Genomic DNA, 17032 nt, shown 5'->3' with positions numbered 1-17032 from the left:
CTCTAAGAAGCCCTGGTGAGTTGCTGCAGTGCATCTTGTAGATGGCACACACTGCTGCCACTGTGCATCGGTGGTGGAGGGAGTGAATGTTTGTGGATGTGGTGATAATCAAGCCGGCTGCTTTGTCCTGGATGGTGTCAAGCTTCTTGTGTTGTTGAAGCTGCGCTCATCCAGGCAAGTGGGGAGTATTCCATCACACTCCTGACTTGTGCTTTGTAGATGGTGGACAGGCTTTGGGGAGTCAGGAGGTGAGTGACTCATCACAGGATTCCTAGCTCTTGTAGCCACAGTATTTATGTGGCTAGTCCAGTTCAGTTTCTGGTCAGTGGTAACCCCCAGGATGTTGATAGTGGGGAATTCAGGAATGGTAATGCCATTAAATGTCAAGGGGTGATGGTTGGATTCTCCCTTGTTGGAGATGGTTATTGCCTGGCACTACTTGTGTGGCGCGAATGTTACTTGCCACTTGTCAGCCCAAGCCTGCATGTTGTGTCCAGTTCTTGCTGCATTTGGAAATGCACTGTTAAGGGGGAAAGGATGGGGGTTAATTAAAATGAACAGTTAATTGAAGGGTGGAGACATCTCGTATAGAGTGTAAACACTGGCATAGACCAGTTGGGCAGAATGACATGTTTCTGTGCTGTAAATTTGATGTGACTGTCCTCATCTACATGGTCAAGTTACTCATTCTAACCAACAGTGCCATTGGAGAAACTTGTTGCAGTTGGAGTTACACAGGAGCTACCACAAGAAGACGTCTAGAATCTCATCCTGTACACGAATTGTTGATGCCTAATAGGTCTTGGTTGTTGCTTTAAGGAGCTGCAGTTTAGCTGAATTTATCTTTTTCAGAAAAGCTAGTATTGACTCGAGCTATATTGTTTTCTCCTTTCCAGCTGCTGATGGGGATTATCCGGGGGGACAGGAAGTTTCTTCTCACGATTCTGCTCGTTTCATGGATGCAACGAAAGTGAAGTGTTTAAGAAGAGGTGAGGAACATGCATCACCACATCTTTAAAATCTCAATCTGAAACTGGCTCAGTTTTTAACTTAATCTCCATAAAAGCCAGCCTTTCTTGGGGAGGTGATGGTGTAGTGGTATTGTCACTAGACTAGTAGTCCAGAGACCCAGGGTAATGCTCTGGGGACCCAGGTTTGAATCCCACCAAGGCAGAAGGTGAAGTTTGAATTCAATAAAAAAAACCTGGAATTAGAAGTCTGATGATGACCATGAAATCATTGTCACAAGAACCCATCTGGTTTACTAATGTCTTTTAAGGAAGGAAATCTGCCATCCTTACCTGGTCTGGCCTACATGTGACTCTAGACCCCAGCAATGCCCTTGATCCTTACATGTCCTCTGAAATGGCCTAGCAAATCACTCAGTTCTCAAGGGCAATTAGGGATGGGCAATAAATGCTGGCCAGCAATGCCCACATCCCATGAACAAATTTTAAAAATGTATAAACGACAGATGTTATGGTGAGCTTCGTGATGCTGGAACGTAAAATAAATGTTGACAACATACTCCTTTAATGTTGGGGAATCTGTGTCACACAGAAAACCATTTATGATGGAAATCCTTAACCTAGTCATTGGATTTGGATGTAGTAGCTGCTTTTGGAACAGTTTTTCTGCTTTTTTTCCCCCTTTAACTGCCCCCATATCAAACACCTTTGCCAGTCACAGGTTCTGGAAGGTACACTAAGGCGATTTTAACTGACATAGCCCCTGAATATTTAATTCCTTCCACTTGGAAATCTATTCACAGCAGCTCATCCAACATCAGAGACCCATGCTTGAAGCCCATTTTAATTAGAAATGGTTCATACCCAACTCAGATTGATGTGATGGCCTTTATCTCTCTCTGTCTCTGTCTCTGACTCTGTGTGTCTGACCCTCTCTCTCTCTGACATTCCCAACACCCCGATAAAAGCAAAATACTGCGGATGCTGCAGATCTGAAACAAAAACAGAAAATGCTGGAAAAAACTCAGCAGGTCTAGCAGCATCCATAGAGAGAAAAACGTTGTTAACTTCGGGCCATATGGACTAGAAATGTTAACTCTGTTGCTCTCTACACAGACCTGCTGAGTTTTTCCAGCATTTTCAGTTTTTATTCCAAGCACCTCCCCTGTGACTTGGAGACTAACAGTTTGTTCACCGTCAGCACAGCTGCTCTTGTCATGGTTTACGGGTGTGAATATTGTGCACCTTCTTCCCAGTAAAACGACCTGGGCCCTATTTTAACCTTTAGCAACCAAGCCACCCAGGCTTGTTGTCAGCAGAATTCAGAACAGGTCACATGACCCCCTTCGTTCCTCTATTTTACCCTAAATTACAGAAACAGTCCCAAAACACAACAATCTTGCAAACTTCAAACCCGTAACAGGGGGTTAACCTGAAAGCAGTCATTTTCCACTGCTTGACACAGAAACACCTGTAGTTGGTTCTCTCTCCCCAACTACTTTGGTCTGACGGTCTCTGAGAGCCTCCAAGTCTACAGTTGTAAGGCCAGCTGCCTTTTCCTTTGTGTCCCGGTGTTATAGCTCGCTCCTGGCTTTAAGTAAGTTTTGACCTGGACCCCCTGTCCCCATGGCAACCAGGTCACATGGACTTATCGCTGTGCAAAGGTGAGTACAATTTCATACCATTCCCCATTCTGTCTTACCTTAAATTAAGAAACCATTGAAAACATAACCGTCTTAAAGGTTCATGAGGACTCGAAATGTCAACTCTTTTCTTCTCCGCCGATGCTGCCAGACCTGCTGAGTTTTTCCAGGTAATTCTGTTTTTGTTCTGTCTTATATAAAGTCTAGCGATTACAGCAGCTGGGACAGCAAGGCTTCCATCTCACAATTATATGCAGCCTTGAATGAACTCGTGGACATTATTTCAGGATTTTTGTCAGGGATAAAATAGGTAATAAGACTGGACCTGGATTACTGGAAAAAAAATAGAAAATGCTACCAGATCAGTACATTTCAGGGCAGCTAATCAATGGCTCTGATCTGTTGCTGTTTCAGAGAGAATCTCTGAGTCATTTCTGGAAATTTACAGGCTATGTGTTAATTATATAATAATTGTATTTAATTGTATGAAATGGCAGTCTGATTAATTGGGGTTTCCATTGAGCACATATAAAGAGATACTTACTGAAACAAACATTGTGTGATTGAGTGAGGGGGCATATGCTTGTGATGTTTGTCTCTGTAAATAAATGCAAGATGGAGCAAAGATTGGCTGCAGTATCATCCATCATCAACTGGCTTTTCAGAATGTAACGACGTATTGGCAAATATAGAAATATGTGGTAATCCACTTGATCATTGTTTTAGATGAAGAGAACCCACCTCCTTCTCCAGAACATTCCCCCAAGACATCGACAACCTACCCTTCAGGCATCAGCCACCTAAAGGAACTGAAAAACCACGTTGCACAGATTGGATCAGATGCTTACTCTAAGTCAGGTCTGTAAAACTGAAAATGGATTTTGGAATACGATCTGTCCTTGCTCCCAAATAGATTAGTATCTTTCCTGAATTCTCCCAAATTAAACCCAAGAGACTGACATTGTTGATATTTGCTTGCCTCTTGATGCCATTCTAAGATTCCGAGCCTTGGGTTGAATATAAACATTTCAGGTACTTAAGTCTAGCTGATTTAAAACTCAAAGTTCATTGAAAACTTAATGCTTAATTCTTTGACCCAAGCTATTGACCATATGTAGTTTGGCATCAAATTTTGTTTGATAATGCACCTGTGAAGTCCCTTGGGATGCTTTACTGCATTAAAGGTATTGTATAAGTTGTTGTTGATTGTTTGGGCAGTCTAGTGAAATACTATTCGGCATAACAACAACTTGTTGTGTTACGGAATGTGACGATGCAAGTTCATGCTTGTAATCAGCACAAAGTAAATTCCAGATATCAACTGGACCATCTTGCTGGGATGAACACTTCCCCTTTAGAAATGGAGGGAGGATGGGTGTTTGAGTCAGTTGCTCGTGTGTACCATCTAATGTCCATTGTCAGAACAGCACTAGCTGAGACAATGCAGCAAATTTCCTCTGCCAGGGAAATATGTAGTGTTTGGGGGCTTAAGGGGTTGGGGGAGGGGGGTGGGGGGAGAAAAATAGGAAAAATATACTAAAAAAACTTTTCAATAGGAGATAAGTTATAATTTCTGCATTTCAGATTTGCTGATTTCAGCCAACAGCAACGACTCGATTGTTAACGGCCCAGTTGTCAGTTCTGCCGGTATACAGTTTTTCCCGCCATATGCACTTCCGCAGCAAGTTATCAACATGCCTGTCAATGGAGCAGTTCAGCCAGGAGCCTCCACCTGCATTTTAGGTCTGTCTCGAAAAACTGTGCTTTTCTCATTCCTTGTGTAATGGAAGCAATCTGGAGGTGACAAACACTGTCTTGACAAGATGGGCCAAATGGCCTCCTGTGCTTTAACCATTCTACGGTTCTATGTATAGAAATCCTGGATTATTTTCAGGTCACCAGCACATACCAGGTCTTGCCTCTAGATACGTATGATAATTGTACCGTAATGTCAACACTCCCAATTCATGTGATTTGTGGAAGTATTTTAACATGCGTATTAAAGGAAACTCTCATCACAGGTATTGTGATCTTCACAGCACTATTTATATATAATGGATTGTCACTGTAAGGGACAGAAGATGATAGAAGTTGGCAATTAGATGTTCAATTGGATCTAACAGGCCAGAAGAATAGTATTTTTAGTTATTTTCCTCTGGTTTTCATGAGGCATCAATAGAGGGCAGATGGCAGCCTCTGGGTCTCTATTAGTGCCACCATATAACTGGTTGTTAGATGATGCGTAACTCTTTGTCAACCGAATATAACTGTTCGTGCCAGGCTGGAAATAGGTGGCAGCAGCTAGTCTGCTTCTTTTATACTTGCTTGATTTGCATCATTCTCCTTTTCCACTGGAGCCAGTTTTAAAATGGACAGTCGAACATGCTGATGTCTTTTTCTCACCAAGGAGGAATAGTTTAAAATTCCTCCACGGTGTCTGAAGAGTTACGTTAAAGAAGTAGAAGTAGATTGCTTCTGCTGGTTAGTGAGATGATAAGGAAAGGAGATTTAGGATAACCCAAAAAGATTGAAGACAAGATTTTTTAAAAAAAATCTTCACAGGCAGGCTGGTGAACACTTTGTTAGATACCATTGTTGAAGCAGAATCTATCAATACTTCTAAAAGTGATTTACATAATTATTTGAAAAAAGGTAATGTGAAAGGTTATTGGGAGCAACCAGGAGGTTAGAATGAAACCAGGTGGCCTGCTTCTGTATTGTAATATTTTAACGTTCTCAGTGTCACTGAGTATGCAGTGCCACATGCTGGTTTATTTGCTTCAGTTCAGACTAGTGGTAGATTTGCTGCCACCTCATGTCAGTGGGGTAGATTTACATCTGTACTGTCTGACTGGTAATCTAGCAGAACAGATTATCCCTCCCACCTCCTGTTGTAGAGCCTGCCAGATTTTTGTGCTACTGATTTCTACACAGGATGGGTGATCCTAACCCCTTTATCATTCTGCAAGCACCATATCATTGACATCCTGCACATGGCTTAGCAGAGAATTGCTAAGATTAATCTTACTTGAATGTAAAATGGCTGTGATTGTAGCTTCCGTGAACATCGTGGTGAGTGAGTTTTTATTCTTTCATGGGACTTGGGCGTCACTGGTTAAACCAGCATTTATTGCCCATCCCTAATTGCCCTTGAGAAGAGCAAGCGCAATCTGGAGAAAGATTTTTCTTAAGTAAAAAAAATATTAGGCTGTTCACAATATATAAAATTACTGTTTGCACAATAGATCGCATTTTTTTTTAAATGTGTAAAATCTATTTTGTTTTCCAGTTCTAAACAAGAGTTTAGCCACTCTTGAGATTGCAACACTGCTGCCGACATCACCTGTGCGTTCCCCAGGTGAGTAGCTTTCTGCCTTTATTAAATATACTGCACGGTTAAATAGAAAAAAAGCAGACGATGTTTGAATCTGCCTGTTCCCCACCATTATAGCTCAGCTAAACCTAAGGAGCTCATTTGATTCAAGTGGTGGCCTTTTTAAATAAAAAGACCAAAAAGTGCTGGAAGAACTCAGCAGGTCTGGCAGCATCTGTGGAGAGAGAAACAGAGTTGACATTTCGAAATGAATATGACTCTTCTTTGGAAGTTCGAACTGACCATATTAAGTTTTGCTAGGCTTTCCCTCTGATAAACTTAGGACTTCTTTGTATTAAGCAGAGAAAATAGTAACTTTGGTTGTGATTTAACCCAAATTTTGCTGCATATACCACAGGAGAAATAACAGGTTTGCTCAATCATCCTTTCAAAATGTAGCAATGCATGAGAAAGTTTAAAATTAGAACGAAAGAACTTGCATTTAAATTACGCCCAGGATATCCCAAAGCACTTTATAGCCAATGACGTGTTTTTGATGTGTAGTCACTGTTATAATTTAGGTATATGTGGAAGTCAGTTTATGCACAGCAAGAGCCCCCCCCCCCCACCCCCACACAGCAATGAGATTAATAACCAGACAGCCAGTTTGGTGCAGATGATTGAGGAAGGTTTTTTTTTGGCCTGGATATCAGGAAAATGCCCCAGCTCCTTTTCGAAAGGTGGCATGGGATTTTTACGTCTACTTGAGCTGGCAAGAGAGCGTGTTCCGTTTAATGTTTCATCCAAAAGACGGCACTTGTAGCAGTGCAGCACGCCAGCAGTAATGCACTGAAGCATTAGCTGAGATTATGAGTTTAAGTCACTGGAGTGGTGTCATATGTTTCTGCAACAACAAGACTTGCATGTGTAACAGTGGACTGTGTAAGCATGAGTAATGTACCTAAGAACTCATTATCTTCACCATAGTTTGTCTAAAATTGGGAATTCTGCATGCTTGAAGTAGGGGGCTACTTCTCTATTGCATAGTGCAGCCTGTATGCTACACCTTCATCCATATGTAATTTGAGCTGCAGAGGTCAGAAAAATATATCTCCTGGTGGCCTTTCTACATTCAAGTTTCTCTTGCTACTTTCTCACATCTGTTTCTCCCAAAAATTAATGAACCCCTTAGTTTTCAAAGTAAGTATTCAAACTGAAGTGTTAAGTGAGTCAAAAGCGATTGCTGCTCTCTTATCTCCTTGTACTTTGTTTTTCAGCTCATTCAACGCAAGAGGTTTCTCCCCAGAACATTTCAGTGACACCATGGAACACTTCGAGCACAGACTTTTCCGTCAGTCCTGTGGACAGTCCAACTACTCCAGACTTCTCCCGTCCTCAATCTATCAATAACCAGAGATCACCAGAGTCCAGGACCAAAGTTCAGCCTATGGATAGTCCAAATGCCCCCGTTTCTGAAGACAGTGAGGGGTCATGTATGTCATCCAAATATTTAACCTATTACAAATCAAGTTGGTATTAGCTTGAGTGATGCTTTAAGAGGTTAGGAGATTAATTTATAGGTAAGCTACATAGCACAATGCAAGACCAGTCCACAGCCTTGTGGACTGTAGGGATGCAGGTTTGAACATCTAGTTGAGCTATCAGATTGAACCACATGTAGTAACAACAGAAAGCCAAGGGGTGGGGGTGGGATGCAGCCTCAGTTATTCCTGCTTCTTAAATATTTATTCATTAGTCTGGATAGAGGCCTGGGAGTAGGTTGGGTGCCATCAAGTATTGCAGACTTATTTACATATTTGCCAGTTCCCCCTATCATGGCTGACTTTCACATATGTCTGAGGCTGGATTTATTTTCATTTAAATAATACTAAAGTTATAAAGATGTTGCGTTTAAATTTTGATGCCAATATGAGTGTGGTTCCTTTTATATTAAAAACATACACAATTCCTGCTGCCTTCTAACATTTTAATCTGTTCCACAATTGCAATGTGCTGTCCATCAGTTTTTCCCCCAAGCCCAGCAGAAGCCTACTTCAGTCTGCAGTGGAATTGTCCACATTATAACACCTGGAAAGCTGATGTGTTAATTAAACTAAAAAAAGGCTCTTTGGCGGCTCTTGGCTAAACATCAAGTGGAGTTAGCAGCGACTGTGGCCAAGTTTGAAGTCCATGAGGGTTTCACAGGAGCAGGCAGCCGTGTGAGAGGATGGAAGCTAGAGCAATGCAGGAGTAAGGGAAAGCATATGCCAGAAATGGCCGATCTGCAGAAGGTCTAATTATTCCTTTTAATACTAGATCCCGGAATAGAGTTGTCTGGTGAGGAATCATCGGAACCGTCGAGTCCAACGATCAAGATGTACACCCAAACAAGTAAATATTTAATTTCTCATATCAGTGGCTCTGTATGCAGTTCATTGTTGTCTTTAGCATTCAATGGACCAGGGCCTGACCTTTGTGGTCGTTGGTGGGCTCGGGAGCAGAGGGGAAACAGGCCCCCGAACACGATTGCCACCCCCCCCACCCCCTTCACCGTCACCGCAATTTCACGCTGGCTGGCCAATTAACGGCCAGCCAACGTGAAATGCGCCCTAAGTGAGGCTCAGCACTGCCAGTGGGGGCGGGAAGAGGGCGGGCGCCACTGTCACCGCGGGCGCTGGTGAGAGCTTCCACTGAGCTCCCTGAAGGCAGGGAGCTGGGGACCTCCAAATAATAAAAGAAGGCCCAAAAATGCTTCAAAAAATGTCTATGCAGCACAGTCAAGTGCCTGAAAGCATACCTCGTAAAAATGCTGTCTCCAGATATTTATTTTTATTTTATATCCTAATAGAGGTTTCAGACCGCCCTTGGATGAGGAAATGATTAAAGTGTGAACTCTACCACCCCCCCACCCGTTTTGCCTGTGCGACGAGCTGAAAGTCGTCCGGGCAACGTAAAATCGCGGTCAATAGGTTTTTGAATGACTGTAATTGGCCCTTCAATTGTCGGCAGGGCGCTGCTCCGACTCCCGCTTGCGCCCGCCGATCTCAAAATTGCAATCGTGCGCGATGATGTCGGGATGCATTCCTGACGTCTTTTTGCGCAAACTTATGTGCGTTCAGGACGAGCACACGCCTGACCTCAGAACGCAAGATTCAGACCCAGGCTAGTAAATGAATTCCAACATAGAATTAAAAACAGGATATCCTGTGCAGTTGGATGGTCAGCACCAAGCCTATTGTGCTTCCCTTCTTCTCACTTGGTTTGATTGGAAATGCAGCAATGAAATAAAGCTGCATTCAAAAGATCTTCTGGTCAATGCTTACTCTTAGAAAAGAGCATGAAGTGATACCACATTTGAGGTGACAGTGTAACATCATTTGCTCTTTTGTATCAACAGAAGCTGTAGAAGCTTGCACAGAAACCGTGAAGGAATATTTGAAAGACATGAGCCAACACTCTTACATTTGCCACGAGCATGATGAAATGCTTCTTGAAGACATTTATGTGGATGTCACCATGATCAAGGGTGAAGCTGAAAATAAGTCTGCAAAAAATGCCACCAGGTGCTTGGATAAAGAATGCAGGATCTATGATATAGCAGAACGAGAAAGAGGTGCTGTGACCATGAGCAATCTCTTTGACAACCCAGGAAGACGACAGAGAGAAACAAAAATAGTTGCATTACTGGGGAGAGCGGGCATTGGTAAAAGTGTGCTCGTCCAAAGAATCTGCCACGACTGGGTGAATGGGGGCTTCAGGCAGTTTGAGTTTGTTTTCTGGTTTAAGTGCCGGACGCTCAACTTTGCGAAGCAGTACACTTTAAAGGATTTACTTTTCCAGGCATTTCTTCCTTCATTAAAGAACACAGATGAAGTCTTTCAATATCTTTGCCACAGCCCACACAAGATTCTCCTCATTTTTGATGACTTTGAAGATTTCCAAGACCACGAGGGCCTCCTGCAGCCCACGGCTTGTGGTTCGACAGAGCAACCTCACACTGTCAAACAGCTGCTCGCGGGCCTTCTTCAGAAAAAGCTGCTTAAGGGATGCACTATGCTTATCACCGCAAGACCGAAAGAAACCTTCAACCAGTACCTTGGCAGAGTGGACAAGATTGTGGAAGTATTGGGCTTCAGCCCCTGTCATATACAGGAATTCCTGCACAAGTACTTTGACGATTCATCCTTAGCTGTTGAAGCAATGGCATGTCTTCAGGAGCACCGGTACCTGTTCAGCTTTTGCTACATCCCTTTATTATGCAGGTTTATCTGTTTTGTTCTCAAAGCCACTCATCGGACTGGCGACAGACGTTTGGTATTGCCGTCAACTCTCACTAATTTATTTCTGAACATATTTCAAATCCTCCTCCACCATAAACCCCCAACTTTCCTACAGACCCAAAATGTCATTGCCTTGCACAAGCAGAATATCCTGGAGTTGAGCAAACATGCCTTCACGGGAGTCCAGCGCCACCAATGTGCATGCGTGGACTCCAGGTCAGCAGAGATGTCAAACTTTGCCTTGAAGCATGGCCTTCTTAGGCCTTTCTTAATGACTGGAGAAGGAAAGGAGCAGGAATGTGGGAAAACCTTTTCGCATTCTTCCCTGCAGAACTTCCTGGGAGCATTGTATTTATTGTTTTCTGAAGATATCAAGTGCAAAGGGCTGACAAAAATCATTTCTCTGGAGCACAAAAAGCGGAAATCTCAAGAGGACTGGCTGGACATGGTTCGCAGGTTTGTGGCAGGTCTGGCCTTCCTGGAGGGAGGTGCACTTCTGAACTGTTTCTACCATAATTCAAAGGCGAACGTTAGAAGTAAGAAGCAAAAGAGCCTGCAGAAATACTTGGCAGAGCTCGAAGTCGGTACGCTCAGCATGAGTAAATTGTTGGAGTTCTGTCATTGTGTTTATGAAACACAGAGTACTGAGCTGACTGCACGAGTAGCTGCTAAACTAAGTAAGAAGTTGTCCTTCAGAGGTACACGGCTGACTCCGCCTGACATCTTCGTGCTGCTGCATGTGATGCAGAGGTCCCCAAATAACTTTGCTGTTGACCTGAGGGACACGAGCATTGACTTGCAAGGAATCAAGCAGTTCACTGAGTTGAAAAATGTGACCTCGTTTAGGTATGTACACAGATCTCCCATCTGTAAATTGAATACAGTGTCCTGTTTGGACTTTTGAATTTATCAATAAGCTAACATTGCAAGCTAATTCTGCTGAAATTCTTTTCTCACTGAGTTTGCCCTCCTGATAGAGTTCATCGGTCTCTTTTACCTTTTATGTATTTAAATTTCTGATGCACAGTATCTGTACAATTCTCATTATTTCTAAGCCCCTCACTTAACGCCAAGCATCATTCCTTGGACTACATAGTAGATAGTCAGCCCACTACCAGCCTATAGTGCCACTCTTGATTTAGTTTCTGCAGGGTGAATGAAAAAACAGCCAACCATAATCTGGCCTTTAATCATCCCTTCTTTCTTGTGAGAAAAGCACCTGGGCCTCTGTTTGTCATTGTCCTGCCCACAGTGTGGCCAAGGTACAGAGTTCACATTGCGTGCATAATTGCACTCAGAAGCCCTTCACACCAATGTCCGACATCAGCATCCGTCTCACTGAGAATCCCTGAGGCAATTTTTGCAAGCTTGAGTTGCAATTAAAGCCGACAGTAATTTGTTAATAATGTGACTTATTTTGGATTGAATGCTACAGAATTGTTGTCTGTTTTCTGAGAACACTGAGAACATTTAATGAATACTTTCCTCTTTCTAAAAAAGAGAAAACGAATGACTTTTACTAAACGAACATTAAAGTCCCACCATGATGATTCTAACTATATATTCCCTTGCTTTTAAGAAAACCGCATGATTGAACTGATGACCCTCCCCTTAGTTACTTAAAACTAAACCACAATAGCTGCTCAGCCTCCTGTTAATTTCTCTGTATGTTCTTTCTGGATCTGTGCAGAATCAGTGAAACCTAGGACATTAAATAATTCATAGAATATGTTAGCTACAAGCAATATCTTGTGATACCTTTACCTGTCAACTGCTCTATCTTCCTTTAAGATGCTCTTTATAACTTACCTCTTTTACTAAGTTGGCTATCTCTGTGAAATGTTGTTTGGTAATGCTTCGGTGAAGTGACTTGAGATGTTTTAAACAATGTTAAAGGAGCTAGATAAATGGGATTTGTTATGATGGTGATTTGTATGTTTGTCACTGAGAAAGGCATGGCAGCTGCAATATAAAATGTTTTTCAACTGTTTTGACTATTGTGTAAAATGTCCTGCAATATTCACAATGTTCACAGGGGCACAAATGGTGGGGATGTCCTCTTGACAAATCCCTTGCCCACATGGTGGGTTGATTGAATTTCTAAATGACTGACTTATTCTATTTCTCTTTCATCTGTTATTTATTCCTTTACAGAGTGTCGGTGTATGATGCAATAAAGCTTTGGGAACATTTGGAGCAAAGTGAATTACTTGAGCTGCTCTGTCTGTCTCTTCTTAAGTTTTCTGTCGATCCTTTTGAGATCAAGAGTTTGAAAGACATTGATGACCTTGATTTACTGGTACAAATTCATAAAGATCGAAGATTCCTTTCAAGGTGAGTTCATGGATCTCTCACTTTAATTCGATCTGTAACTGAGAGTTTCTGTCCCTCTCTATAGAATTGCTTTGCAAGGTAACACACTTGGTTGCCTTTTTGCAATTTGCCATGAACATATCAACCTATTGCCAGAATTTATCTGGAGCTAATGGTGCATTATACAAAGAATTACTATTAGTGATAATAACAGATGAATACTTAGTGCGGTCACATGACATTTCTCCATCACCAATTTTATCTCAGATGTCTGTGCTAAAATATTAGGCAGAGGAAGGGCATATTAATCCATTAAACAATTGTTTGCTAATATTACTAACATTAATTTCAACAACGATATGCATTTAATATGGAAAACATTCCAAGGAATAAGTAAAAAAAAATAAAAAAATAACAGATAAAAGTAAAAAAGGAGCCATAGCAGAAGATATTAGGGAGGGTGGCCAAAAGCTTAAAAAAATGGGGGTTTTAAAAAGGTTTTTAAAGGAAGAGATGGAGAATGAGGGAAGGAATTCTGGAGCGTGAACCTTGGTTGCTGAAGACAGTGTTACCAATGGTAAGGCAAAATATGGGACTGGGGAGATGGGATATCTAGGAGACGGGAGGAACAGAGAGTTCGTGGGACAGGCAATTTGTGACACAGGTATGGAAGGGTGAGGCCATGAAGGAATTGAACACAAAAATGAGAATTTCAAATTTGAACTTTTGGGGAATTGACGGAGGTGAATAAAGAAAGGAGTGATAACGCAATGAGATTTGGTGTGAGACAGAACACAAGCAGCAGAGTTTTGGATGAGCTCTTGTTTGCAGAGGGTACAGGGTGGACTGGAGAACATTAAAATAGAGGTGACAGCAGGACATGATGAAGCCAGAGAGTGTTATAGAAGTGGTAGTAAGTAGACTTTGATGGAAAGGAAGGGTTGGAAGCTTGGTTTGGGATGGGGTCAGAAGCTGGGTTTGGGGTCAGATGGGATGTTGAGGTTGTGAACACTCTGGTTCAATGAGGGAGATGGAGTTAGTGGATGGTGGGGGCCAAAGGTAATGGTTTTGGTGTTTCCAGAGTTAGCTAGCGAATATTGTGACTTATCTAAGACTAGACGCCAGAAGAGCAGTGGAGGAAATAGAAGTGTTAAGGGAGGCGGTGAAGGGGTAGAGCTGGATGTTGTTAGTGTACATGTGGAACTTGTCGCTAAGTGGCAACTTGGAAACTGCAAGAGGCTACTTAGACTCTTACGCTGTTCTGCCATTCAGTTTTTTTTCCTTTGTTCATTGGATGTGGGCACCACTGGCTAGGCCAGCATTTATTGCCCATCCTTTGTTCAGTCAACCACATTGTGGGTCTGGAGTCACATGTAGGCCAAAACAGGTAAGGATGGCAGATTTCCTTCCCTCATTACAGATCTGTATTTTAACTCTATCTGCCCAACTTGGTTCTGTACACCTTAATACCATTGCCTAACCAAAAACCTTTCAATCTCAGTTTAGAAATGTTCAAAAAACCTAGCTTCATCAGCTTTTTGGAGGAAGGAGTTCCAGATTTCCACAACCCTTTGTGCAAAGAAATCCTTTTAGAAATTACTGTTGAAATACCTCTGATTTTAAGGTTATATTCCCTTGTTCTGGACTCTCCATCAGATGAAAAGGTTTCCCTTTATCAACCCTATCAAATCCTTTTATTCATCTCAAACACCTCAATCACATCGCTCCTCAAACTTGTAGATGTGTAAGGGGAGGAGGCCAAGAGTGGATCCTTGGAATCTTTGGAATTCTCCTCCCCAGTGGGCTGCGGAGACTCAGTCATTGATTACATTCAAAGCAGAGGTTGATAGACTTCTAGGGATATGGGGATAGTGCGGGAAGGTGGGATAGAGGGAGAAGATCAGCCATGATCTAGTTAAATGGTGGAACAGGCTCAAGGGGCAGAATGGCCTCCTCCTGCTCCAGTGCTCCTTGGGGAAACCCTGAAGTGATGTTTTTTGGGAATAGTAAGAATAGCCTTTGGAAGAGATGGTCTGGCTACAATTGGATAGGTAAAAATTGAGGGCTGATCTAATTGAGGTATTTAAAGTGATAAAGGGACCTGATTGGGTCAATACAGAGAAGGCATCATCTCTGGTGGGGCAGAGGGAATTACCTTAAAGTTATGCAAGGCCATGCAGGAACAAAATTAGGAAGCATTATTTCACACAAAGAGTAGTGGAAATCTGGAACTAAACCCTTCAAAATACTATGGATAAATAAAAACAAAATACTGCGGATGCTGGAAATCGGAAATAAAAACAGAAAGTGCTGGGAAAACTCAGCAGATCTGGCAGCATCTGTGGAGAGAGAAATGGAGTTCATGTTTTGAGTCCAATATGACTCTTCAAAACTGTGGATGCTGGGTCAATTGGAACTTTCAAGACTGAAATGCCTAGGTCTTTATTTGGGTAGAGTTATGGATTGAATGTGGGTAAATGGAGATGATGTACAGATCAGCCATGATCTAACTGAATGGCAGAACAGGCTTGAGCGACTCCTGCTACTGAGGGCAGTTCCATCCAACTATCTAGGTTTATATATTTCTGTAATTTTTGTATGAAGCATCTGTTTTTGCTTAAATTGGTACAATGTCTAAATTGTAAATTGTATTTGAAGTTTGTCCAAAGCTTCGTTCAAGGAGGACTTTTCTTGGTAAGCTGGTTCTGCATTTATCAAGTGTCTGCAGTGTCAAAGGAATCAAGCTCATTCTTGTTTAAAAAGATATCCCTGCGTAATAGAGTAAGTACAAAGAAGAAATGTTTTCATCTTGTGTTTCTTTCTTATTTTTACATGGAACAGTACACACGACATATCTGGAGGTGAACTCTATGAGTTACCCGCTGTCAGGACACTACAAATGCTAGAGTTTGCGTAAGTAATGATTTGTAATTTTGTGCCTTGATCATTTCATGCTTTCTTGTCTTGAACATATTATCAGTGCCAAGATGGGTGTAAACTCAAGAAGTGCTCACAGAGACCTCTGATGCTCTGGAATTACAGTTCTTTCTAGGGCTTCGGGGATTGGATTTCCCTTTGGGATTAGAACGGTCCCCTTACTTACCACCCTGAGGGTCAGTAATGACCTTCCCCACCCTGGCCCCAGCCCTCACACCCCTCCACCCCACCCAAGGCCACAGGGTTCGATTCAACCCTTCCACGTGGGGCAAATTGGACCTGATTTTCTATGTGGGACTGGATGGCCACTCCACCCTACGTGTCGCTAAGTAAAAGTAACCCCCAACACTTCAGTTGAGGACTGAGAAGTGGTTTATAAAGGTTTAGCATTGCTTACATGTTTTTGTACTCTGCTTAATTTTAAAGCCAAGGATCCCACATATCCTGCCACTTTCAAAGGTTGTAAATGATTAATTCTCTTTGTTTAAGATAAGTGAATTTGGAAATGGGGTGGCGGACTAAGAAAGATATTTCAATCTTACAGCCTCGGCCCTGTGAACGGACCTCAGGGGTTTCGAAAACTAACTAAGATTCTACCAGCTCTGGCATTTTTGAAGTATCTAGAGTAAGTAAAAATTTGAGGTGGTTTATCAATGGCCTTTTAGACAGATCTTTCCAAGTCTTTACTTGTGTGCATTACAAGTTGATTTCGCTCCATTTGAAGTGTTAGAGTAAAATTTTAATCATATCAATCCTATTGCACAATTTTAAATGTCTAGTGTTTTCATAAAGACACCAGTTTACCGGTGACTGGAACGATGATGTAAACAAGAATCCAGCTTAATGTTTGACAACTAATAAAACTGTATTATCGCAGATCAGTAAATCAAGCCATTGTATCTGGTTAATTAATTGGAACATCTGAAAATGGGTTTCTTTATTGTGGTTTGAAGTGCATCTTCTTTTGGAACCTTAGTTTTTGTTATACATTCTTTCATGGAACGTGGACCTCGATGGCTGGGCCCGCATTTATTGCCCATCCCTACCTGCCCTTGGGAAGGTGATGATGAGTTAACATAGTATTTACATGTGGTGTGCACGTAAAAACAAATGGATAAAAGTTAATCTATAGGGAGAATTATTTACCCAAATAAAAATGTTTGATACAGGTTTTATTCCATGCCTGGTGTCTAAAATCCAAGCAGTTTAATATTATGTGGTGGCGTAGTAGTAACATCACTGGACTAGTAATCCAGAGGGCATGGGTTCAAATCCCACCACATCAGCTGGTGGAACTTGAATTCAGTTAATAAATCTGGAATATAAAATTAGTCTCAGATGGTGAGCATGAAACCTGCATTTGATTGTCATAAAAACCCATCTGGTTCACTAATGTCCTCTGGGGAAGGAAATCTACCATCCTTAGCCTGGTCTGGCCTACATGTGACACCAGACCCACAGCAATGTGGTTGACTCTGAAATGACTGTTCAAGGGCAGTTGGGGATGGGCAACAAGTGCCGTCTATTTGTTTCTGGCTTCATGGCAGCAGGAAGGTTGGCTATTTTGTAATCTAGCCT

The 17032-nt window shown here is 42.0% G+C and overlaps 1 protein-coding gene across 1 annotated transcript in view; it reads left to right on the top strand.

Annotated features, from left to right (window-relative positions):
- ciita (class II, major histocompatibility complex, transactivator) overlaps positions 1 to 17032 on the top strand; it is a 92713-nt gene that overhangs the window by 64077 nt on the left and 11604 nt on the right. Inside the window, exons 9-18 of the mRNA XM_041206212.1 lie at positions 897 to 989; positions 3338 to 3469; positions 4196 to 4354; positions 5901 to 5969; positions 7202 to 7417; positions 8241 to 8315; positions 9322 to 11050; positions 12359 to 12538; positions 15359 to 15430; positions 15999 to 16079. Coding sequence (XP_041062146.1) covers positions 897 to 989; positions 3338 to 3469; positions 4196 to 4354; positions 5901 to 5969; positions 7202 to 7417; positions 8241 to 8315; positions 9322 to 11050; positions 12359 to 12538; positions 15359 to 15430; positions 15999 to 16079 — 2806 coding nt within the window. The remainder of the gene's footprint in view (positions 1 to 896; positions 990 to 3337; positions 3470 to 4195; positions 4355 to 5900; positions 5970 to 7201; positions 7418 to 8240; positions 8316 to 9321; positions 11051 to 12358; positions 12539 to 15358; positions 15431 to 15998; positions 16080 to 17032) is intronic.

Source organism: Carcharodon carcharias, chromosome 15, assembly GCF_017639515.1.
Source record: "Carcharodon carcharias isolate sCarCar2 chromosome 15, sCarCar2.pri, whole genome shotgun sequence".
NCBI lineage: Eukaryota > Metazoa > Chordata > Chondrichthyes > Lamniformes > Lamnidae > Carcharodon > Carcharodon carcharias.
This window is presented reverse-complemented; position numbering and strand designations above follow the sequence as displayed.